This window comes from Saccopteryx leptura, chromosome 1 (genome assembly GCF_036850995.1).
Source record: "Saccopteryx leptura isolate mSacLep1 chromosome 1, mSacLep1_pri_phased_curated, whole genome shotgun sequence".
NCBI lineage: Eukaryota > Metazoa > Chordata > Mammalia > Chiroptera > Emballonuridae > Saccopteryx > Saccopteryx leptura.
The window spans coordinates 92,956,058-92,980,755 of NC_089503.1; the positions used below are offsets into that span (position 1 = coordinate 92,956,058).

The 24,698-nt window shown below is 38.9% G+C and overlaps 1 protein-coding gene across 5 annotated transcripts in view; it reads left to right on the plus strand.

Moving 5' to 3' along the window:
* The first annotated feature begins 425 nt into the window (after nt 1-425).
* Nucleotides 426-24,698, plus strand: part of ELMOD1 (ELMO domain containing 1) — a 79,914-nt gene continuing 55,641 nt past the window's right edge. The window contains exons 1-4 of one of the 5 annotated variants that reach the window (XM_066371593.1): nt 426-666; nt 3,073-3,170; nt 20,546-20,588; nt 22,905-23,006. In XM_066371593.1, coding sequence (XP_066227690.1) covers nt 22,990-23,006 — 17 coding nt within the window. In that variant the 5' untranslated portion in view covers nt 426-666; nt 3,073-3,170; nt 20,546-20,588; nt 22,905-22,989. The remainder of the gene's footprint in view (nt 667-3,072; nt 3,171-20,545; nt 20,589-22,904; nt 23,007-24,698) is intronic. The other 4 variants (XM_066371592.1, XM_066371595.1, XM_066371596.1 and 1 more) reach the window with 4 other exon arrangements.

The following is a 24,698-nucleotide window of genomic DNA, read 5'->3' on the forward strand; positions in this document are numbered from 1 at the left end:
GGGGAATCACTCCGTGAGTCTGCAGAGGTTAGGACAAAGCTAAAAACAAACTTTGACTTTTGTACAATTCTCTGGGAAGGGAGCAAGGAACGCACCTTGACCTTTCATTCCAGGACTCCCGGAATTCTACTGACAAGTCTCCTGAGGTTCATTATCTTCAGTCCCTGCTCCTCTGGGGGTGGGGATGGGGGTGGGGGTGGTCTACCTAGGAGCAGGGAAACCGGGCCATTGCAGCCAACTCCCCACTCTCTGCCCACAGCAGCAGGGTCCGCAGATTTAACCCTTTCCCCGCCAGACTCCCGCGCGGGGGACCGCGCGGCTCCCCGGGCACGGGGACTGGGCATGCTCAGTCGCCGCCCGCGTCGTGCTCCCAGGGAAACCTCTGCACGCCCTCCCGCGGAGAGCGCTCTCGCCTACTCGCCGCCAGCCGCCCTGGGTGCATCCCGGCTTGCTCCGCTCCACGCGACCCAGATTGCGGCCCCGCCCCTCCCGCGCCCGCAGCCAGTGCGGCAGCTGCGGCCACCCCTGTCCAGCCTCCGCTCCGGGGACAGACGGCGACGACCGCGGCTGCGGAGCGCGCAGCCGGATCGCCGGGGTAGGCGGGGATGGAGACCCTCCTGCCGGGTGCCAGCACCTGCTGAGCTTTCTGCTGCCGCCGGAGCCCAAGTGAGTAGCGGAGCCTAGGACCGACCCCAGCAGAGCGGGTGGTTCGAGGGGCGAATGCCCTTGGAAAGGAGAGAGGTGGCGCCGAGAACGCGAGGCACCGTGCCTCCTGGGTGGCGTCTGGGGCGCAGCAGAGATGAAGGCTGTGGTCAGAGAGGGGACTTGAATGAAACTATACACTGTTAGAGCAGGGGCTTCAGGGTCACCTAGGACGGTAACCGGCCCCCTCCTGTCCCCTAAATTAACACCCGCAGGTTGGTGCAAGAGGATGTTTGCATCCCGCCACCCCCCACCCCCCGCCTCCCCGAAGCGGGTCACCTAGCAACTGAATGATGAGGGCTCCAAAAGAGGCATTCCTAGCACAGGCCAAAATGGGAAGCGGGTTCAAAGGGCTGCCTGATCCGGGTCCTGGGGTCCCCCTGTCCCTCGCCCTTGGGGTAGTGCAGGGCTACGTGTTGGCGAAATGCGGGGCTGGGGGTCATCCGAGCTGCCAGCGGGGAGGAGCTGTCTATGGGGCCGGCGTGCGATTCCTCCTCCAACTGCTGGGAAAGTCCTCACTAATTCGATCTTCTGTCATCCCTGGGCAGGTAGGATTGAACTGGCGAATGGGGAGCCACGGCCCTAAAGAGCTATTAAAAGCAGAATAGTGTAGTGTGGCGGTGGGGTGTGCTGTTGTGGGTGCCCTTTTTTCCAAGTGTGGGTGCGGACTGCTCCTACTCAGTGTTTCTGCTCAACCTCTAAGTGGCGAATCCGGTAACACACCTTATGAATATTTCAGGAAAGACCTCGCAGGCTCCCAAGCTTCAGATCAAGTTTAATGAATATGTTGTCAGCCTTTCTGTTTTACACAGGCAGGTGGAAGACCCGTGCTTTGAGCTTTCCAAATTTAACCCTTTTCCCACACCAGTTGGGCAAAAATACTACTAATCCTCAGTGAGCTTTAGATTGGAAACATAAATTGAGCCTGTCATTTGGAGAGACCAGTTTTGGGCAGGCATCCAGGCATTGTTCTGCATCTCTGCAGTGTGCGTGTGTGCGGTAGCTTGACAACCATCCTTAACTGGAGCTGCCAATATGGTGGAAAGCAGGTAATGCTTGTTTTGGGATAAATTCATTATCATCTTAGGACACCAGTAGTTACAGCAGACTTAGTCATTCACTCCCTAGAAGTCGTCTCTGAGACCAGTCTAGTTGAAATTTTGAGGAAGGCACATTCTTGTATCCCCCTATGTTGGGAGGTATTTATTTACCCTTAATTCTTTCATTGGAGTAAGAGATGAATATCTTTTCTGTGATCCCTGTCAAGAAGACTGAAAGAAGAACGCATTAGTGCAGGAAACTCAGGATTGGAACAAGTTTTAGGGCATGCTTCCTTCCACTTTGCGTTATAACTTCCATTGAACCATCATCATTAATCAATAAACCCGCACACAGTTTTTACTCAACAATGGTATTCCCTTGCAGAAGAAACCTGCTTTTTCTTCCGTGGGATAGGTATGTCTCTAAACAACCTGTGAAGCATTCCTCTGTAGATCAAAATTTCAAGCCTCCAAATTTTACAAGATTCTAAAAGAGGCAACTCTTTCCTCTTGCCAGCCCATACACAGTAAAGCTTCAGTGTGTGGACTTACAGATATTTCACATTTAGGGAAAGCTTTTCCAACAAAGACGGTTGTGGTTACATCACAGGCTCCACCTCCGCCTGCCACACTGCTTCTTCCCAGCCTGTTAGTGAGGACTGTATGTCACCCTGTGTTTGATTAATGAAGAGAGGAAATTTAAAAAAAAAAGACTTATTTATTTACCTTACTGTGTTTTGCTGGTTTAATTAAAAATACAAAATTTTCAAAAAACATTTCAAAAATGTAGCCAAGACTATGTGTACTAATAGTAATAACTCTAAATACCAGCTTTCCAAGAAATATTGCACATTACAGTATTTTTTTCTAAAATTATTGATAGAGGGTATGAGAAGGGAATTCTATGAAATAGTAAAATAAGTGAAAAATTTACATAATAAACAACTTTTCCTAAAAATTGTGACTGGTGCTCAGAGGGATACCTAGCTGCATTCACAGACTAATATCTGGCCAACTGAGAAGTTTTCAGAGCTTGGATACAAATCTCCCAGAGCTCTAAAACTGTATTCCCTGAGTCTTCTGAGAATTTTTAGAGTCACTACAGAGTTGTGAAATTTAGCAAATAAAAATATAGGTTGCCAGTTAAATTTGAGTTTCAGATAAACAACAAACAATTGTTTTTTGTATAAGTATGTTCCATGCACTATCTGGAGCTTGCTTATACTAAAATATTATTTATTGTTTATCTGAAATTCAATTTTGACTGTATTTTACCTGGCAACTCTAGTCACTGAAAATTTCTCATTCTCTTTTTTTTGGGTCACTTAAGTGTTGAAATATAAAGTGGAGCAGAAATCATATGCTGTTTTGCAATCTGGGACAAGCTCAGTTCCGGTTCAAGCTATTGAAAATAGCTCAAGCTTAAAAGTAAGTAGTTTCAGTACAACACATATTTCTTGAGTACCTCTGCTTGCTGGGCTTAGTGAGAAGTGCCAAAGATACAAAGATGAGAAGGGAAAGGGAGGGGGTCTATTTTATAAGATGTGAGACTTGCACTGCCAAAGATCCGTGGGGCCCACAGGAGCTGGGAAGGACACTGAATTCTGCTGGGCAGCTTTTGACTAGTCTGGCTTTGAATAAGAAAGTGAGATCTTATTCTGGGAGGAAAGGAGGGGAAAAAACAAACAAACAAAAAACCCACAATGATTTATACTTCATGGAATGGAGCGGGAAGTTGAAGGATTTTACCTGATGGCCTCAGTTAGAAGAAAGAGTGATCTGCTGAGAATAATGGAAGAGAGAAGGGAATTCTAAAAGAAAGGCTTTAAATATATAGTTGTTGGTGGGAAAGGAAGCGGAACTTGAAAAGGGACAAGTGCAGGGACTGGTAAATGGTACTTGAATGAATACATCTCACTGTATTTTATTTATTTATTTATTTATTTCATTTTACAGAGACAGAGAGTGAGTCAGAGAGAGGGATAGACAGGGACAGACAGACAGGAATAGAGAGAGATGAGAAGCATCAATCATTAGTTTTTCATTGCGCGTGCAACACCTTAGTTGTTCATTGATTGCTCTCTCATATGTGCCTTGACCGCGGGCCTTCAGCAGACCGAGTAATCCCTTGCTGGAGCCAGAGACCTTGGATTCAAGCTGGTGGGCTTTTTGCTCAACCAGATGAGCCCGCGCTCAAGCTGGTGACCTCGGGGTCTTGAACCTGGGTCCTCTGCATCCCAGTCCGACGCTCTATCCACTGCGCCACTGCGCCACTGCCTGGTCAGGCTCTCACTGCATTTTAAAAAGCAGCTCTTCTGTCCTTTGACTAATGTTCAAAATGTTCCTCTATGATTCTGCTACTATCCTGATTTCCTCAGATAAAAGGTCAAACAATACTGGAATCCAGCATTTAAAAATCTTTCTATTTTTATATAAAAGTAGATAGTTAAATGTAATATTTGAGGTGCTGATCAATATTCAGTTGCTTCTGGCACAAATTTCTAAAATAAAATAATCAGATGTTTTGGTTTTGGCAAAAGATATTAAATTATACTCACCTTCTGATTTGGTCCAGCTATCCCTAAAGAAGCAGATTCTGGTGATGGAAAGAATGTAGATATTACCGACACAGCACTATGTGAAAATGATCATGTGCTTGTAGGACCAGAGAGTACCTACTCAGAATATTCCAAATGCAATTAATTCCAAAAAATTGCACACCACTCACACTGGTGTCTTTGAAGACCCAGCAGATCCTTTCACTACTGATCAGCATAAAAAGTGTCCCAATTCGCCAGTCTCAAGGAAATGACAATAGAATGCCATTCTAGATTGCATTTCTGTCGACAACCCTCATTATCTTTGGGACCATCTTCAGAAGAGCCTCATATAGTTGAGTGTCCTTATGTATGGTTAAATTCCCACTTCATGCTGTACAATAAGTTCTTAAAATCATGAAAATTACTCTGTGCTAAAATGTATAAAGGAGATGTTAATTGGGGTCTCTCTTAACAAATAATCATCCTTTAAAGTAGAATAGAAAACAGTTCAGTTTTAGGTATTTGTACCGTTCCTCTTTATAGTGTCTGCCAGACATGTCCTGCCTTATAAGTCTGATAGTATATAGGAAAAAGTGACCAAGGACATATTGATGTTAGATTTCACCTGGATCTGACTTATTAAAGAAAAGCTTACTGCAGTGATCTTTAATGACAGTTTATGATTATCATCCAGAGAGTGCTTTAACTGAAATTGTGTGCTCAATTCACAAATCTGAAGACACTATGTTCTTGCATCCCAGGAGCTCTTAACACTTCAGCTCACTTATGCTAACCATGAGCAAGTTTTATTATACATCAGTTTCTATCCTCTAAAATAGAAAAAAAATGAACATGTAAAGAAAGAGTATCATGCCAACTCTGATCCTCTATGTCTATAAAATAATTATTGTTACCACTGTTCTAAGGGACAAATAATTTCATTCTCAAAGTAATTAGACAATTTATATATTGTCTGTGTCCTCTCTATGGTGTTTCAGATGCCATAGAAATATTTCACAATTTGCTATGTTTGATGTTTTTTCTTTGCTCGTTCAATACAAAACAAGATAATTGTTGTAACTGCTTAAGGAGATCTCATTAAGCCCCTTTAAAATATCAGTCACAAGCAAGCTAAGGCCTGCAGATTCAAAGGTCTATACATAGCTTTTAAATGTAGTTTCCATTTTAATTATTGGGATTAGGACTTGGTTAATTAGAATCCTTGGGATAATAGCTTATTTCAACTGCTGTAACTCTTCTTCCTATTTCCCTTGGATAAGTACATGGTGGAAAAACTGCCATATGTTCTGAAGGTCTCATTCACAATGAAACTAATAATTTATTTATTCCACAGCTGCTTTTTGGTTTAGCAAATACCATCAGTGACATCATAAGATTCATTCCCTAATTTTTGATATCTCCAACTGACATTATAAATATTTTAAATGTGAATCAGTCTCTCGAATGAATGTACTATGCAAATACATTTATTCCTTTTCCCTTTTGAAGTAGAATAAGAATGTTCTGCCTGACCTGTGGTGACACAGTGGATAAAGTGTCAACCTGGAATGCTGAGGTCACCTGGTCAAGGCACATATGACAAGTAATTAATCAACAACTAAAGTGAAGCAAAGATGAGTTAATACATCTCACTTCTCCCACTCCTCTCTCTGTAAAATCAATAAACATAATCTTTAAAAAAAAAGTTCTACCCTTCAGAATTTGGAAGGCAGATTTTCTGAAGATTCTATATTGCAATAGAACTTTTAGATTTTAATTTTGTATTGTCATTGGTTCTGAGAACCCATTTAAATTAGAAAGAAATTTAAAACAATTGTTTTAAACAAGAAGTTTAATCATAAATTTTCTTAAAGTGGTAAACTTTTATCAAAACTGTTTTAATTAAAATGTATATTAAGCATATCATTTAGTCATTATTTTAAAAACCTATATTAAAATATCCAGTATACAATTTCTATTTTCATATTCTTTCTGATGTATATCATGTATGTAGCCCAATATGTAAACCCAGTATATGAAAGTCAAGGCTTACAAAACAGAAGGATTGTATGGTAATTGTTTTACTAAAGAGTTCTGTGTTGTAGCAAAAATTTCTCCTACTGTTCCTTTAAACTGTAGATAATCTAAGATATTTAAAAGATCCAGACTCATAAAATTTTTACATCTACACAATCCTTCTGGGACACATCTATCAACTAGGCTCTTGAGTAATCTTTGTGGGTGAGATGCAGACATGAGGTCTAGGATATGCTCTAATACTGCGTTGATCAATGCTCATAGGTGTGGAAGCCAACATTGGAATGGTTTCTGTTGTCCAGCTTCATAGCTCTTCCCTTGACCCTAACATTTCTACAGTTTTATTAACAGCTTAGATACAGTTAGAGCATGCATATATCAGGTTTGTTGATAATGCAAAGCTCAGAGCGCTAGTGAATTTGGATGACAATCAGGATTAAACTTGATATTCCTTAGCCCAAAGCAAGGGCTAAAACTTAGACTATATTTAATATAGAATAGATGTTGGCTTTATTTAGTTTCTAAAATAAGTTGCCCAATGACAGGGAGTGGAAGTCCTAGCTTAACAACAGCTTGGGTTATAAAAAAAGTCACTTTAATTCACTTGAGTATTAACCAACAGCACAGAAGAAATTAATGCTATCTTTGGATTCATAGATGAATAGAGTCCATTTCAGAAAGGTCAGAACGAACAACATAACACACTGTATGGAAAGTGATGCCTTTTGGGCCACCTGTTAAAAATATAAGAGGGAATGCTTTTACTGGTTAGGAATTTGTCTCACATGACCTTAAAAATACCTCCTAAACCTGATATGCAGTTTATGTTATGTACACTTCCGGGCACTTATACATGGATCTACCAATGTCTAATTCAGCTTAGTGACATTTATGTAACATGTAACTATTTTACATCCTTTCCTTGGTTTACAATAAATATCCTTATTCTTTTTAACTTAATGACTATTCTCTAGATAATTATTCAATCATCAACTAACCACCACTGGGTTAAAATAAACAGGCTATTCTAGGTATTCCTTAACTACCTAAGATCATACTTGAAATTTTTGTTTGTTTGTGTGTGTGTGAGAGAGAGAGAGAGGAAGGGAAAGAGATAAGAAGCATCAACTCATAGTCGCTTCACTTTAGTTATTTATTGATTGCTTCTCATATGGCCTTGACCAGGGTCTCCAGCCAAGCCAGTGGCCCCTTGCTCAAGCCAGCAACCTTGAGCTCAAGCCAGTGACCATGGGATCATGTTGATTATCTCACACTCAAGTCAGTGACCCTGCACTCAAGTTGGTGAGCCCACTCTCAAACCAGCAACCTCAGGGTTTCAAACCCGGAACCTCAGCAACCCAGATTGATGCTTTATCCACTTACCACCCTTGGTCAGGCCATACTTAAAATTCTTAGTTCAAAACTATAGGTATCTTGAAGAGCCATAAAATAAGCATGTGTTCAGGTTCTAAAATAAATTTGCATAGTACACCTAATCAAATTAGACAAAGATGAAAGGCAAATGTTCACTCTGTGTACTCTGTGTGTACGCTCTTACTCTGTATTATGTTTTTGGCTTTCAAATGTAATTGTTTATAGTATTGAGCCGACACTTGTCATTCCTTTTGAACATGGCCATCTGAACCCTTTTCCTGTCTGTGTTGGGGGCTCTCCCCCATTATGAAGCAGAGCCCACTTCCCTCTATAGGAGCTAAAATCGCCAGACGCTTTCCTTCCCAGACATCCTTGCAACATAAGCATGGGTCCATGACCCAAACTCTACCCCAAATGTTCCAGTCAGCAATGACCCTTTACCAGTGCCTGCAGCTGGGGGCTGATCAGTGGATCCAGCTCCAGAGTCTGGACCTTGAGACAGCAGGAGAGGTCTCTATATGGGACCAGCTCTGTGTCATCATTCCAAGAGTTATTTTTGGCTATGTAACCTCTAAACTCAGTTCTCTAGCCCTCCTGAAGTTCCTGTGGGTTACCTTTAGAACAAAGTTTTAAATAGGCAGAGCTAGTGTCTGGTTTTTTGTGCTAATAAGCCCTTAACTGGTCAGGGTGCAAGTTCATGCTTACATTGACATGTTAGTCACCAGGAACCACTGAGTACAAAACACTCTGAAAGGCACAAAAAGAAATGTTTATTTATTCTCTGAGTATTTCTGGAATAATTCACTCTGCTTGGCATTGGGCAGAAGGAAAGGCACACAACGCTGGTATCTTCAAATTAATGCTATGGGGACAAGTGGGAGGAGGTAGGAATCCCATTGCAAACTAAGATCTAGGCAGAGATCCTTATGTGGAGCTCCTGATTCCAAAGATTGATTTAATGTAGGGATGAAAGGTTAGGTTAAGAAAGAATACTTTTTGAAAAATACTGTTTTTCATCAATTTCCAGAGGCAAATTTTTTCTTTGTCTTAACATTTATAAAATTAAAACACATTGTTAAACTATGTTATGTTTTAATTGACATTTTTTTTCTCCTTAACCTGTTTACCATATATCACCAAATCCAAGATATCACTGATATACACCATTACATTTTTTTTTTACCAGGAAGAAGAAAGGTTGACAAGTACCATAATTACTAAAAAATGATGATGCCTAACATCATACTGGGGGCTCTAGAGTAGAGAATTTTAAAAATATCCTAAGAGAACTGAATCATTAATGGAAATAATGTGGATTAAATGCCAAATACCTGTTCACTGTTGTTAAACAACAAAGCTGTTGAACAGTAATAGATTTACCTCTAACTTCTGTTATGAACGAATTCAGATGCTAATTATCATGGCCTTGCTTGGCTATAAAAATGCCTAGAATACTTACAGTGATTATCAAATTTGTGGACAGCACCATTTTGGGGGGGAGTAAAATTTTTATTTGAAAAATTTCAAATATATTCAAAAAGTAGACAGAATAGGGCCCTGGCCGGTTGGCTCAGTGGTAGAGCGTCGGCCTGGCGTGCAGAAGTCCCGGGTTCGATTCCCGGCCAGGGCACACAGGAGAAGCGCCCATCTGCTTCTCCACCCCTCCCCCTCTCCTTCCTCTCTGTCTCTCTCTTCCCCTCCTGCAGCCGAGGCTCCATTGGAGCAAAGATGGCCCAGGTGCTGGGGATGGCTCCTTGGCCTCTGCCCCAGGCGCTAGAGTGGCTCTGGTCCCGGCAGAGCGATGCCCCCGGAGGGGCAGAGCATCGCCCCCTGGTGGGCAGAGCGTTGCCTCCTGGTGGGCATGCCAGGTGGATCCCGGTCGGGCGCATGCGGGAGTCTGTCTGACTGTCTCTCCCCGTTTCTAGCTTTAGAAAAAAAAAAAAAGTAGACAGAGTAGTATAGTGGACCCCAATCACCAATAATCATCAACTAATGACCAGCGCTCTTTGATTTCTAATCCTGCTCTCTATTTGCCCCATTTGATTTTGGAGCAAATCTGAGATACATATCCTACCATTTGTAAATGTTTCAGTAAGTATCTTTAAAATATAGTGACTTTTCAAAAACACATGATCACAATATCATTATTATATTCTTAATATCTATAATTTGTGGCACCCATTTTTAATTTAAAAATTGTATATTCATTTTAATTAGGTCTTTGAGGAGGATTAAAAGAAACCAATTTATGTCCACTTCAGTGTCCACCTATTTCTTTTTAAGAAACTTACGTGATACTGGCAGGTCATACTATCTTGATTTTCCATTCTATAGCTTTCATTAAAATATGTTCTCTAGTTGAGAATTTGCAAAAAGAATATATTGCTGTTCTTGCCATTTCCAAAGCAATCTACGGAAAAGTCATATCTATTCCTTTATTATTTTGTTCACAAAGGGAGGATTAATAATTACTGTATCAAATGATTTGGACATTCTGTTACATAATGAGCATATATCACATTGGACCATGGCAACGTTTGTCAACTCAGACTGTTCCACTTTCCTGTTAAAATATTTCCAATGATTCTTCCTCTTGTGTCAACTTCACACACCGCCTGCAATGCTTGGCCTGGTCTGTTATCATTCTAGGGGTAGGGTGAGTGATTCAAACCCATCCACTTCTTGCAGACACAACTCTCATGTTCCTTGAGTCTTAGTTTTTTCTCTTTTACTTTCTTTCTTTTTTTTAATGTAAGTTCACAGTATTTAATTGTGCTAAACCTCAGGAGCCTAAAAGTGCCACTCTTTCTGTGTTATCTTTTTTCAATTCAGGTTTCTGTTTTTAGCAAAATAATACTTACACATCATTTAAAAAAATCATAGTGAAGAATAAAAGTCCTCTTGCCTTAATCCATTTCCATTCTAGATTTGTTTCTGAGAAACACTCACTTTAATTCTTTCACCTGCTTCTTGTGGTGTATTCCACTTTCCTTCTAAATAATTTACTTATATTGCTATTTCTCAATATTTTTAAGTATACGATCTATTGATTTTTCTACTATAGAAGTGAAAATTTAACTTTTCTACCTAATCTCTCTCCCTTATACACATATACTTCTTTCCTCAATTCTTCCAATATCACTATTTTTTATTAAATATTCAATGTTTAATTTGATGATATAATTTTTATTTAGAGTTGATTATATTATTTTGTACTAATTTGTCTTCCCAATAATTAGTAATCAATCTGTTTTTATTTGCTTCTTTTTCTATTGTGCATATTACAAAATTATCCCCAAACCAATAGAACTGTAAATATTTTCTCCATACATTCATATGTGACAAATAATCTGCCAGTGCCGCTTTTGTTTGTTTTACATGGAGACATTGTTTTCTTAAGCCTCATTCACCATCATTCTGAGAATTGTTTTCACCTTTCTCCAATATGAAATCTTCTGATTCCTGAGTCCAATGTCTTTTTCATTTTCCACCTTCATTTTGCTGGAGTGCTTCCTTCAGAAGCTCCTGAAAAAATTTTTTTCTCAGAGTTTTTATTCTTGCTTTCATGTTCCTATGGACAATTGGGATATTGCTGATTCTTACCCCTCTGTGATAAGAAAACCTGTTTGTTTTCTTTCCCCCTCTGAAAACTTTTATGTTGTGAAATTCATTATGACATGCTTCAGTGAGGATATTTTCTTATTTAAGGAGATGGGTATCCGTGGGCCCTTTAGATCTGGAGACTCGTATTCTTTAGTTCTTGGAGAATTTCTTGTAGAACCTAAGCATATGACCTTTTTAGCAAAATATTTCACCTAACACATACTACTTACTATAAATAACATGTACCCCTAGTTGTAAAAAAGAGAGAGAGTTTCATAGATTCAATGATCAAAATTTTGTTACACATCTGTGAAGAGTCCATAAAACTTTGACATGTTGGTTAGGAACCCTTATCTTAGGGTTCAGTATGACATGGCTGAAATGTATCTTCATTTGAGACAGCTCAGACATTCTATACTGGCTCCAGAATGGCACTTTCTAGAGAGAACTTAACATAATAAGTGTACAATAAATAGTTATTGACTAGAATTAAGAGCTGAGGTCTTTTCATACCAACTGGCTGTCTAGTCCTGGACAAGTCATTTCTTGGAAAAGGTTGAGCTAGAGAGATCCAAGAGAGAAGTTCACTTAGGAGAGGAGTAGAGGAAGAAAAGGGTTGAGAATGGACCATTGGGGGGAAACTACACTTAAAAGGTAGGCAGAAGAAGAGTGGGAGAGAGATGGGAAACTGGGCCTATCCAGAAGCAACATCATGTGAAATCACTAGCTTGGATAAGACTATGCTCTGCCTTCACCCACACACTTGCATACTAACTCTTTGTGTAGATAAGGAGTACTCACCACTCCTGAGATGTATATGGTCAGAGCTGTCTTTGTAGGATAAGGAGGTTGTCTTGAGCTTTGTGTATTTATAATGAGAATGTGTATGTGTGTGAGTCATACATGTGTGTGTATAGTAGAGACATTGTGATACGGGAAGGGAACCAGAGTCCAGGGATCATTCCGTAAGTGGCTAGGAGGAACTCCAGGGAAGCTAAGGACATGAGTTGCTCATGTATAATCAACCCGTAACATATTGTGGAATTACTTAATTAACGTGGCTTAACCTGGATGTTTGAGTCAGGGAACAAAAATCTTTTAATGTGATTTGCTGCAGGCCTTCAGTTCTCTTTGTCATCAACCACAGATTCTTCTGCAGAAATGTCATAGCCTGGAATCTGGAATAAGTAGGCTTCAGTCTTATAATATTTCATTGATTATAAGATGCTTTTTTTTAACATCAATTAAACAGGGTGCATTATAGTTTGATTAGCAGCATTTTATTCTTCCTTAAGGGCACATAACATAATGGTGCACTTTACCATTGATGACACTGATGAAATACCATTGGGAGGAATAAAATAACATTCACTTAGTTTAAAACTATTTTTTGTTTGTTTTACAGTACAAGTTATTGCAAAAGCCTAACCTAGTCAATGCTCTTATCTCATGTGTAAGGTCAGGGTAAGCATTTACCATAGGAGTAAGCTACTCTATTTGCCTTCAGGTCCTTGGAAATACACCAATTTGCTTGGACTTTTCTGTCAAATGTTTTTTGTTGTTGTTTGTTTGCTTGTTTTTTAAAGATTTTATTCATTTGAGAGAGAGAGAGAGAGAGAGAGAAGGAGGGGGAGGAGCAGGAAGCATCAACTCCCATAGCTGCCTTGACTGGGCAAGCCCAGGGTTTTAAACCGGTGACCTCAGCGTTCCAAGTCGATGCTTTATCCACTGCACCACCACAGGTCAGGCCCCAAATGTTTTTAGATAGATGGCCTCACTATGTTCTGATTCTTTGAAAGTAAAAATTTTGCAGAAAGCTAAACCTATCTATTTAATGTTTATGCAAACATAAATTTAACCCTTCTTCTTAAACTAAAATTTATAATTAAGAATGTACAAAAATCTGGATTATTTTTGTGGAAAAATTGATTAATATTTAGATTTTGAAATTTCTCTTGTGAAGACTAATTTTATCAATCCTACTCTCCCCACCTTTGCTCCCTCCATGAAAACAGAACATACAGACAGAAAGACACAGTGAAAGCCAGAAAATCACTGTACCTTTAAAACAGATCATACATGTATTCACAGGCAGCCCTGAATTCTGTGGCTGTCATGGACCTCTGTTGCTGTAAATCACAAAAATAAACCCTGGATGAGTATTTTATTTCTGAAGAAGCAGGGGGTTGGGGGAATGTTTCTTAGTTGTCATTTTAGCGAGTGTCTACAAAGTATTGTTCAAACTAATCACCAGAAGAGGAAGAAAAGACAGCTCTGGAATGTGGCCTTAGGAAGATGGTTAGACATGAGCATTATACCTTAATGACATGCTGGATAGCATTTGTATGTATAAATGCATAATTTGAAAGATTTTTCATTTCCCTGGAATGAGAAATTTACACACAGTTTATTCTCTCCCCTTCTGTGCATCCTTTTCCATCTCATGGCACACATATACTAACTACTAGAAATTCTGTGGCACACCAAAGAAATATACAATTTTTACTAATCCAACAAAAACAATCATTATAACTTTGATTCATTCACACTGAATGGCTATTGTTGTGTTGACTGTTGTCCTTTTTTTATTTGACAGTCTAAGGGAAAAATGTCAGTGCCCTTGACTAAATAGTCAGATGTTGCATGTTTTAAGCATCCTTGTGGTACCCCAGTTAAAAAATCACTGCTGTGTCAAAGTCAAAAATTACATTTTATACGTGTTTCAAATGCTCATGAAAAGCCTTAGAAATTTTTTTTTCCTTTCTCTTGTCTCCCCTCCCATTCCTTTCTATTCACTTTTCCTCTCATGTGGTAAGTCTGATCGTATCCTTTCCTTTGAAGAGCGAGCCCCTCCCCTGTTTAGCTTTCCCTTGCACTGACTCTGTAGTGCTTCACACTGACAAGATATGAAGAATGATGCACAGCTAACCATCATTTGAATTTGCTAACTCAGATTCTTACTTATTTGCCTATTTTGAATCTGATACTTGGCCCACCTGATTTAAGAAGACTGACCTCCTTGGGTTATTTTTTGGCCACACCCCAGCCCCTCATGTGGCAGGTAGTGTACTAGCCACAGGCCATCTGTGCCCTTGCCAGTCCCCAGAGACATGCTTCCTCTTGAGAGGTCAGTTATGTTAGATAACTTTCTCTAATCTCTTGAAAACCATCCATGAGAATGCATACATGCTGAACACACTAGAGAATTCATGGGAGCTGCAAGCTAAATTCATCACATCTTAACCATCACCTTGGCTTCCGTTACCTGTAAGTTTTGAACTTTATCAGAATAGTTGCCTTTCTTCTCCATTTTATCTTCTCCACCCAGATATAGTCATGGCTGTGAAAAGGGTGGGGGGGGGGGAGAGAAGTGTCTATCTGTTTCTTCAATAGTCTAAAATCTCTATCTGGCTGAAGGATGTCACCATTTTGATTTCATTAGACTCTAGCAGGGCACAAACCCAGCCATAAGACTATTCAACAGAAAAACTGAAATGTTCACATAGGTTAAGATAATTTACTTGGAGCTTAGAATTTTCTCAATTGCCTCTAGAAGATATTTAAAGTGATATAGTATAATAAAAACAGTATAATATAATGAAAGTGAACCAAATTAATCACAGGCTTTCTTCTGATACCCAAAAGCAGCTTTGGATCAAACTAATTTTTAGGGGAGAAAATTATAAAAATTATTATTTATGGATCTTATGGTTCCACATATATTGTTTTCTTTCTTCTTTTCCCTGAAATAAGAATAATCCAAACTGAGGAAATTAAGTCAATGGCAAATAATTTTGATATTGCTGATCTTGAATTTAACATCTGCCCAGAAAAGTTTTGTGTGTGCTCCCAACCCAGAAATGCTAAATGAATTTTTTTTCACTAAAAAAATATTGCCCAAACTTTTACTTTTCAATCTAGATTCAGAGGAAGGAGAGTGGAAAGTGTTTTTCTTCTTCTGATTATCATTAATTACACTAAGTTGTATTTTGAGGTTGACCCCATTGATTGATTTTTTTCTCCTTGTGTTGTAGCACAGAAAGAAAACAATAACAACAAGAAGCAATTAGGGAAACCTGAGGGAAAGTGGAACTTCTTTTGCTTTTCAATGAGTTTAAGAAAACTCATTCAAGTTAATATATGTCTTGGTAGATTTGTAATATTTTATGGTTGGCTAAAAAAAAAAAGGTAAGAATATATTTTATCCACAAAGGAAAAAAATGGAATGTATTATGAAAACTAGAAGATAGAGGTAAAATGAAAGAAAAATGAAGGAAGCCCTAGTCAGGGGGCTCAGTTGGTGGAGCATTGGCTCCATACGCCAAGGTTGTAGGTTCCATTCCCGCTCAGGACACATACAGAAATCAACCAATGAATGCATAAATAAGTGGAACGACAAATTAATGTTTCTAAATAAATAAATAGAAAAAAATGAGGGAAAGTGCTGATTTGAAAACCCTATCACACTGTCCAATGGCTCAGAGTAATCTGGGGAGATTGAAAGCACCACACATACAGCGGACTGGGGCTGGAGTTGAAGTGTTATTAGATTTCCTGAACCCAAAGGAGCACTAGATTTACATGGGGGGAGTAATATTTTTACTATGAGTTATTTCAGAGTTTTACTACCAAGGATTCTTATCTCCTTGGAAATGTAACCTCAATAAGAATATTTAAAACCTGCACTTTGAGCCTGTTATATAACTTCTTCCTATAAAATGTCCTTGTTTAGAAAATTTCAGATCTCTAGAACATTTGCTTTGGGAAAGGAAAGAGGTTTATTTGCAGTGACATAGGTACCCTTGTTATACAGGAGTCCTCCAGCTGGCTCCTAGAAGAGCACTCCTAACTTTTGAGGGCAAGGTACACATCCAGGCCTCGACTATTCCCAGCTCTACAGTTTAGTTTGAATTGATACACTATTTATTCTCTTTATTCTTAAGTCAATTCAGAATTTTACCAGAGGTTTACAGAGGCAGCACAGGAGTATCAATAGTAACACTGCTTTAAGAGCTAGGCTTGGCCTGACCAGGCGGTGGTGCAGTGAATAGAGCGTCAGACTGGGAGATAGAAGACCCAAGTTCGGAACCCTCTGGCTGAGCACAGGGTCCCTGTCTTAAGCGTGGGATCATAGACATGGTCCTATGGTTGCTGGCTTGAGCCCAGGGTCGCTGGCTTGAGCAAGGGGTCACTTGCTCTGCTGTAACTCCCAGTCAAGACACACGTGAGAAAGCAATCAGTGAACTACTAAGGAGACTAAGGAACCACAACAAAGAATTGATGCTTCTCATCTCTCTCCCTTCCTGTCTGTCTGTCCCTATCTGTTCCCTTCTGTCTCTGTCACAAAAAAAAAAAAAAAAAAAAAAGAAGCCAGGCTTGGGGGGTTTGAATCTCAGCTCTGCCAGGTACTAGCTCTGTGACCTTGGAAGCTTGCTCAGTTTTCTCAGCTATAAAATGGAGATGATTTTTATTCACTTTATAGATGAGTTAAGTGAGTTATAAATAAAGGCCATAAAATATTGCCTGACACATAGATAACACTTTGTAAATACTAGCTATTATTCATAAGAGACTAATTTTTGAATGAAAATTTATTTTTAAGTATGCTCTGTAAAGCATAAAAAAAACTGGGATGATCCCAAATTAGGCAAATTTTAAGAGTAGAAGAGAATTTACTTTGTGGCTTGTCTTTTAATGTTAATCATATTAACATTATGAGTCCACAAGAATTTTGCTTATTATAGGGGATGTAGTCAGTTAGAATTTGAAGGGCTACATAGAAAATAGTTTTTCTCACCTCATGTGGGTATTGAGATTTTAGAGAAAGGAGTTCTGTCTCCTCTAGTTGAGTCTCTAATTCAGGGGTCCCCAAACTACAGCCCGTGGGCCGCATGCGGCCCCCTGAGGCCATTTATCCAGCCCTACCGCACTTCCAGAAGGGGCACTTTCATTGGTGGTCAGTGAGAGGAGCACATTGACCATCTCATTAGCCAAAAGCAGGCCCATAGTTCCCATTGAAATACTGGTCAGTTTGTTGATTTAAATTTACTTGTTGTTTATTTTAAATATTGTATTTGTTCCCGTTTTGTTTTTTTTACTTTAAAATAAGATACGTGCAGTGTGCATAGGGATTTGTTCATAGTTTTTTTTTTATATTTGGCCCTCCAATGGTCTGAGGGACAGTTAACTGGCCCCCTGAGTAAAAAGTTTGGGGACCCCTGCTCTAATTCATTCTCGGGATGCTCAATAGATAGATCAGCTTCTAAGACATAGAGTCACCCTGTGGTACTTTACAAAAGAGCTGCAGGGGCCTCCTGTTCAAAGGAGGCAGGGCAAGTCCCTTGATGGCGGGCAGAGGATGTTTTCAGAAGTAGTGGAGTAGCAGACCACCCCCCGCTGCCCCTTTCTTCCCAGCTGGGAAAAAGAAGTGCAGGGGCCCACAACCCTGCACACAGCACTGAAGTGTATATTGATCTCTGAGGTTTTTGATCCATCAAGCACTATCATTTGATCCCTCCCTTGGGACTAGGTCAGGGCAGAGTCCCTGTACACATGGAGAGAAATTAGTGCAGATAGACTGAACGTGTCAGGAACTCCAGGATTATAATAATCATACTCTTTATTTGGGTTAAAAAAGAGATTTACACGGGTTCTTGCGGGGGTTTTCCAGTGGGGAGATTTTTAGTAGGTTTTAAAATAGTAGTGCTTTTAAAGAAGTGCATTTCTCTAAAAGCGTGCAAAGTTTATTTCAACAAATCTGAATTGAGCACTCAGTGTGGCAGGCATTGTATCAGGCCCTGGACTGCCCTGAGGAGCATGCAGTAGGGGGAAGGGGCTGGGGAGGGGAGAAACATGAAACAGATTGTTTCAGAACAGTGGGCGAGATTTAAAATACAGCAGATAGTTCTGAGGTGCGCCCAGGTACGCGAGGCAGTGGTAGAGAAAGGACAGCACGCACGGAAGTTGGCACGTTCTCCTTGCATGCTGTGGACGCGGTGGCATTCGAGTTCATGTTTGACCAAAGAAGGCCAAACTTCACATAAATAACACCTCTGTAAATCTGAATTAAACCCAAAGTTAATATCTACATTTTTCAATTAGTGAGACAGATACATACAAGGCAAGTAACTTACAGTTGACATCAGCAGCCTGTGGGTAAAATACTTGAGCAGTCTATCTGTGCTGCTGTTTTGTTAGTGCTGTGCAGACAAGAAGCAAACTCCAACTTTCCCTGACCTTAGGTCCTGCCCAGAAACTTGAGAAATGTTGCTTTGGCTACAAATGAGGCTGAACACAAAGAGTATGTTAACTCAGCACCGCTCATGGGAAAACTCAAGGATATTTCTTATCAATAGTGGCTCAGGGTATCGTCTGTTGCACACCAATTGTGATTTGTTTCATGTTCCTGTTTTTTACACCAATTCTCTAGTTAGCAGTAAATAGGACATTAACAAGTATACCTCTTGTAAAACCAGACTAGATATTAAAAATAAAGTAAGCAGTAATTCCTTTTGTTTTTCTATAGAAAACATTTATTTTTTAATAACCAGTGACCGATGAGTTAAATACTATTTGCACAGGCTTTCTTCTACCCCCCAAAGCCATTTTTGGTGTGTCCTGTTTGGGATACAGATAATTAGAACTAATTGGTTTTGTATCTTGTTTGGGGATGGATAATTGGAGCTAATTATTTTCTTTCCCTATACTTTTTCCATCCAATCAGTATGCTCAAGTGAGTCTATTTCCCAAATAGTTTCCACCTCTGTTCACTTCTCTCCATCACCATTCTCACTGCCCCAGTTTAAGTCATGACTGCTGGAATTTAAGTCTCCTAAGTGATTCTTCACTTAACAAAATGATCTTCTACTTTAGAGGGGGATATAATAAGAATGGCAAAATAATAATACTAGTAATGAGTACCACTCATTGAATGCAATTACATACCTGTAATCCTTAGAACAACCTTAGAAGGTGGTAATAATAACAGTGCTCCCATTTAACAGGAACAAAATGGAACCCTGGAGAGGTCAAGCACTTGGCTAGTGGTAAATCCCAGATATGAACTCTCTGTCTCCAAAGCTTGTGCTCTTAAACACCATGCACACTTTCTGCCATATTTGCCCAATTTTCCCTTAAATTGTAGGGCTCACCTGTGGTATTAAATGATGTTGCATTGCCCAGAACAATGCTGGGCACAAAAGCAGTATAGAAGGTGTTTGTTGTTGTTATTATTAAATGGATAGACGCAGGAACGTCTGTGTAGAGGGGCGGGAAGCTGAAGTATTATTATATTGCTTCATTTATCTCATATCATTATGAAATGAGTTTGGCTTTTTTTTTAAAGTTAAACCAGTCTTCTCTTTAACTAAACTTAAACCACTTAAGTTTTAAAAAAAATATTGGTAAAAAATCTTTCTGAAATGCATTCCATTTTTTACTGCCTTAGCAGTATGACAATTCTAATTTTATAATATCCTAATGACAAAGAACTAGAGTTATTAACAACAAATGTTGTATATGCTACTTCTTTAGTAGTTCCTTCTGGGCTATGGTTTTAATTACCATCTAGGTGCCGATGAAGCCCAAATCTTTGTCTCCAATAGGAATGTCTCTTCTGATTTTCAGATCCATGCATAACCATGCTACTGCTTGACCCTGCAAGCTCAAAATGCCCCCAAAGACCCTCAAATACACCCAGACCCCCAAATCTGCTCCTCCAGAATTCTGTGTCTTAGTGGAGAGTCTGCCATCTCCCCTGTCTATGCCAACCATAAACATGGGCATAATGTTTGACTTCTCCTTTTTCTTCACCAGCCCATTCCCCAATCAATCAATGAACAAAAGTCCTATTGATTTTACTTTCTAAAAATATCTCAAATCTATCATACTTCTGTCGCTATCAGTTCTCTTATTCTGTGTTATTTTCTTTGCTGGACTCTTGTAACAACCTTCTAAATGGTGTCCCTTCCAATAATCTCACCACAATCCAATTTATTCTCCATACTACAATCAGAGTGCATTTTTAAACTAGAAATTGGATCCTCTCACATCTCAGTTTGAAAACTTTCAATAGTTCCTCATTGTTCAAACTTATTTAATATTGCTTACAAAGTCTTTGATGACCTGACAAATCTTGGTTTTTCATGCCTTGCCACCCTGTTTTTTCACCTGTCCCTCTTACCAAGCACCAGGTCACTAGATCATGTTGAACATTTCCCCTCAATACATCATGTATTCTCTTGCTTCTAGGATCTTACAAGTACTAGGGGACCTCCTGATCCCTACATCTAAGGTAAGTATCTCTCACAGTCACTATCACAGCACCATTTCCACTTGTAAAACTGTTTAAGAACCTATTTGTTTCTCTGTATGATCTTCTCTACAATCTTCTCTCAAGACTTTTGGGTCTGGAGGATGGAACCGAGGCTTCTCCTATTCACCCTGTATCCCTAATGCCGAAATTTGGGTATTAACATATTGGAATACATTTTAAATTTCAAATAGTTTTAGATTTGCAGAAAAGTTACAAAGAGTACAGAACCTGTTCCTTTATTGACATCCAGTTTCTTATATTAATATATTTGTCACAACTAATGGACCAATATCGATACCTAATTAACTAAAATGTGTCTTTATTCCAATCTCCTTAGTTTTTACCTAATGTTCTTTTTCTGTTCCAGGATCCCATCCAGCAAACCGCATTACATGTAGTAGTTCTATCTCCTTAGGCACCTCTTAGCTGTGTAGTTTCTTAGACTTTTCTTATGTTTAATGATCTTGAGAACTTTGAGGAGTACTGGGTAGGTATTTTGTGGACTATCCCTCAATAGGAGTTTGATGTTTTGATTATGATTAGACTGAGGTAATGGGTGGGGAGGAAGAAGACCATGAAGGTAAAGTGATATTTTCATCACAGCATATCAAGGATACATTTTATCACCATGACTTATCACTGTGATATTAACCTTGATCACCTGAGATAGCATTTGTCGGGTTTCTCTACTATAAAGTTATTTATTTCCCACCTTCCAAGCTGTCTCAGGAAGTTACTATGTTCAAACTCCATTTAAAGGATTAAGAATTATGCTCCCCTTTCTCAAGGGCAGAGTATCTACATAAATTATTTGGAAGCCTTTTGTACAGGAGATTTATATATTATTTTCCGGTTACTTATTTATTCAGTCATTTATTTATATCAGTATGAAACCATAGATACTTTTTATACTTTGAGTCATAATCTAATACTACTTTATGTATTTTGTTACTCATATCATTCCAATTTTGACCAGTAGGAGCTCTTTCAGTTAGCTCCTGTGTTTACTTGACATATCTTTCACTATTTATCTTCTGAGCACTTCCTTGGTTTCTGGCACAACAAGACACTTTTGACTCACCTTTTATATTCCCTGCCCTATCACTGGAATCAGCCATTTCTCCAAGAAGCCCTGGTTCCTTATATTTGAGAATATTTTAGAAATGATAATTTGGGCTTTGGGTGGACACTGACATTTTTTATTCAACAGTTGGATTAATTTATAAAGGCCACAAAAGTACAAAGAATAATATATATTCTCATCACTAAAATGAACAAATGTTGTTTTTCCCTTTATTTTGCTTAAGCTATGTTTTAAGAAATAAAAGTCCTATCAATTTGGAGGTCAGTTTTCCCTCCCCTAATCTTAAACCTCTCCCCATCCTTCCAGAAGCAACCATAGTCTTAAATTGAGGTGTACACTTCTTTTTTCGAGCATGTATGGAATATATGTTAAAATATATGTTAAAGACTGGATTTTGGATTGCCCACATTTCTGGGCTGTTCTAGTTGGTAGTTCTATCTCTTCCCTCAGCCATTTGTCCAAACACTCAGTTCCTCGTGTTGCCATTGCAACTGGTGTCCATTTATGATTTCTCTCCTGCGGTTACTTCTCCGCCTCTCTCTTCCCTAGTCTAGTTAATCCCAGCTTTGTAGGCAGCTTTTAGTGTTCTTATCGGAAAGAATAAGACCAATAACCTGATATTGTAGACTTTGTGAAAGCAAATTACAAACTGAAAGGTACTAGACAAATATAAAATCTCACTGTTCTAGTCACAATGCAAAAAATAAAACATTTAAAAAAAACCCAGGGAGGCTGGGCATATTGCTCATTTGGAGTCGTTGGCACTATAGCGGCTTTTTTTTTTTTTTAGCTTAAAGACATTACCAGCTGTTTCTAGTTATTTTTGAGTTGTACTTCTGGGAGGTTGGGGCTGCCAGACTTAAAACCACCGGGTATCTGGAAATCAGGATAATTAATTTTATGGTTCTTTATTTTAATTTTTTAAATAAATACTGTTCCTCTAAATGTAGGAATACCCCAAATAAAGGAAAAGCTTACTATCAATGAGATTTCTCATGAAACTAATAATTGCTCTAACAAATAACTTAAAATTAAAGACTAATTGTTAATTACAAAGTCTTCATAGAATTAAGTTGCTTCGTGGGCAGTTTGGTTGATAATGTTCTGGGTGCCATATAACATTGTTTGCTTACTTAGGTAAGCAGAAATTTGGGGGTTAGGATTTCTAGTCCCCTTAACAGAAATTAAATACATCTAATTTCTTCCCACAGCTTGTACTTATTTTGACAAAAGCAAACTTGAAAGCAGTTACTTGAGGACAGTTGGGATAACATCTGGATAATCAAAACAGGCACAATGAAGCACTTCCTGAGGTAAGTGCTCTAGTTCCCTGGGTGAGCCCTCTGAAATGGAGAAAACTTTCTGCCGATTGGTGTAGCATTTCTGTTCACCGTTTGTGATCTGGTAACCAGGTCTTGCATTGTATTTTGGCCAAGAAAAATTTGGTCACAAGGTTCCACTGCTGACTCTATGTGCACATTGATTCTAAAAGAGAAAACTTACAGTGACAGGTTATGAGCACTGCAAGAGAGTATGGGCACAAAAGCAGGGGGCAGGGAGTGCTTTGGACAACCTTGATGTTACGTGTCTCTAAAGAGTGGTCTGCTGCTGGCCTTAAAGTTGAGGTCTGAGGATTAATAGTCAAAGCATCAATATAATTTGTGTAGAATCATTTTCCTGAACTAAATAATTTTAAATATCTCTTAATATAGGTTTTGGTTGGTTGGCCAATTCATACATGTATTTTTAAATGGTTATTTTTGTTTGTTTTTTTGTGTGTGTGGTTTTTTTTTATATAAAAAATGTGTTCCAAGCTTCTGCTTTTTCTGCCTCAGGGATGCCCCTGAAATATGCATTAATTGTTGATTCCCTGAAGACAGATGAATAGAGTACCATGTATATTGGTTCATTTTAGAGTGATCTTGTTTTAAAAGCCATTTGGCTGGACCTATATTTGTAATTATTTTCCAGAGCACTGATTGTCATTCATAATATATTAATAAAATTTTCAAATAAATTTTACATCAGATTAAAATAAGATAAATATAAAGTTGGTCTGGCCCTGAAATATAGAAAATAAAACACTTTTCATAACATTGAGTTTCATTCCTTCAAGATGGTGGCCTACCTCTATTATACAATCTTGTCTCTTGCTTTGGCTTGTTTTTCCTGAGCAAATAATTAGTGGGCTTGCTTCTTTTAGGAAATGATTTCATTCTTTCAGTGGCTGCAATTTAAGATTTTGTTTTACTATGGGTTTTGTTTAGACCAGGGGTCGGAAATCTTTTCGGCTGAGAGAGCCATAAATGCCATATATTTTAAAATGTAATTCCATGAGAGCCATACAACGACCCATGTACATTACACATTATCCAATAAAAATTTGGTGTTGTCCTGGAAGACAGCTGTGATTGGCTCCAACCACCCGCAACCATGAACACGAGCAGTAGAAAATGAATGGATTGTAATACATGAGAATGTTTTATATTTTTAACATTATTATTTTTATTAAAGATTTGTCTGCGAGCCAGATGCAGCCATCAAAAGAGCCACATCTGGCTCACAAGCCATAGGTTCCTGACCCCTGGTTTAGACCATTTTGTTTCTGGAGCACGTATGTCAGTTTGTGTGGGATTCACTATGTTTCAGGGCAGCTACTGATGTTTACTGGATCTTACCATTGTGAAGACCTCTCTGAAAGTCACCATTAAACAGTTCATAGCCATTAGCATTTATAGACCAGCTCTTTAACCTGTTTATCTCAGCTGAATAAAAGGATAGTATTTGAAAAATCACTAGGAGATTTGCCAACAAAATATCTGATCAGATGTGTTTTGGGTTGCCATGGTAATAAACCCACCTGTTTACACATACATGAAAAATTGGTACTTACAAATCCCTCCTGAGTCTTTCAGTTGTAGTGTCTTTCAGTCATAGAATCATGTTAACAGAAAGCGCTAGTGTTAGATGAGGCTTGGTCAGCAGGAGCTATCTTTGTAAAAGAG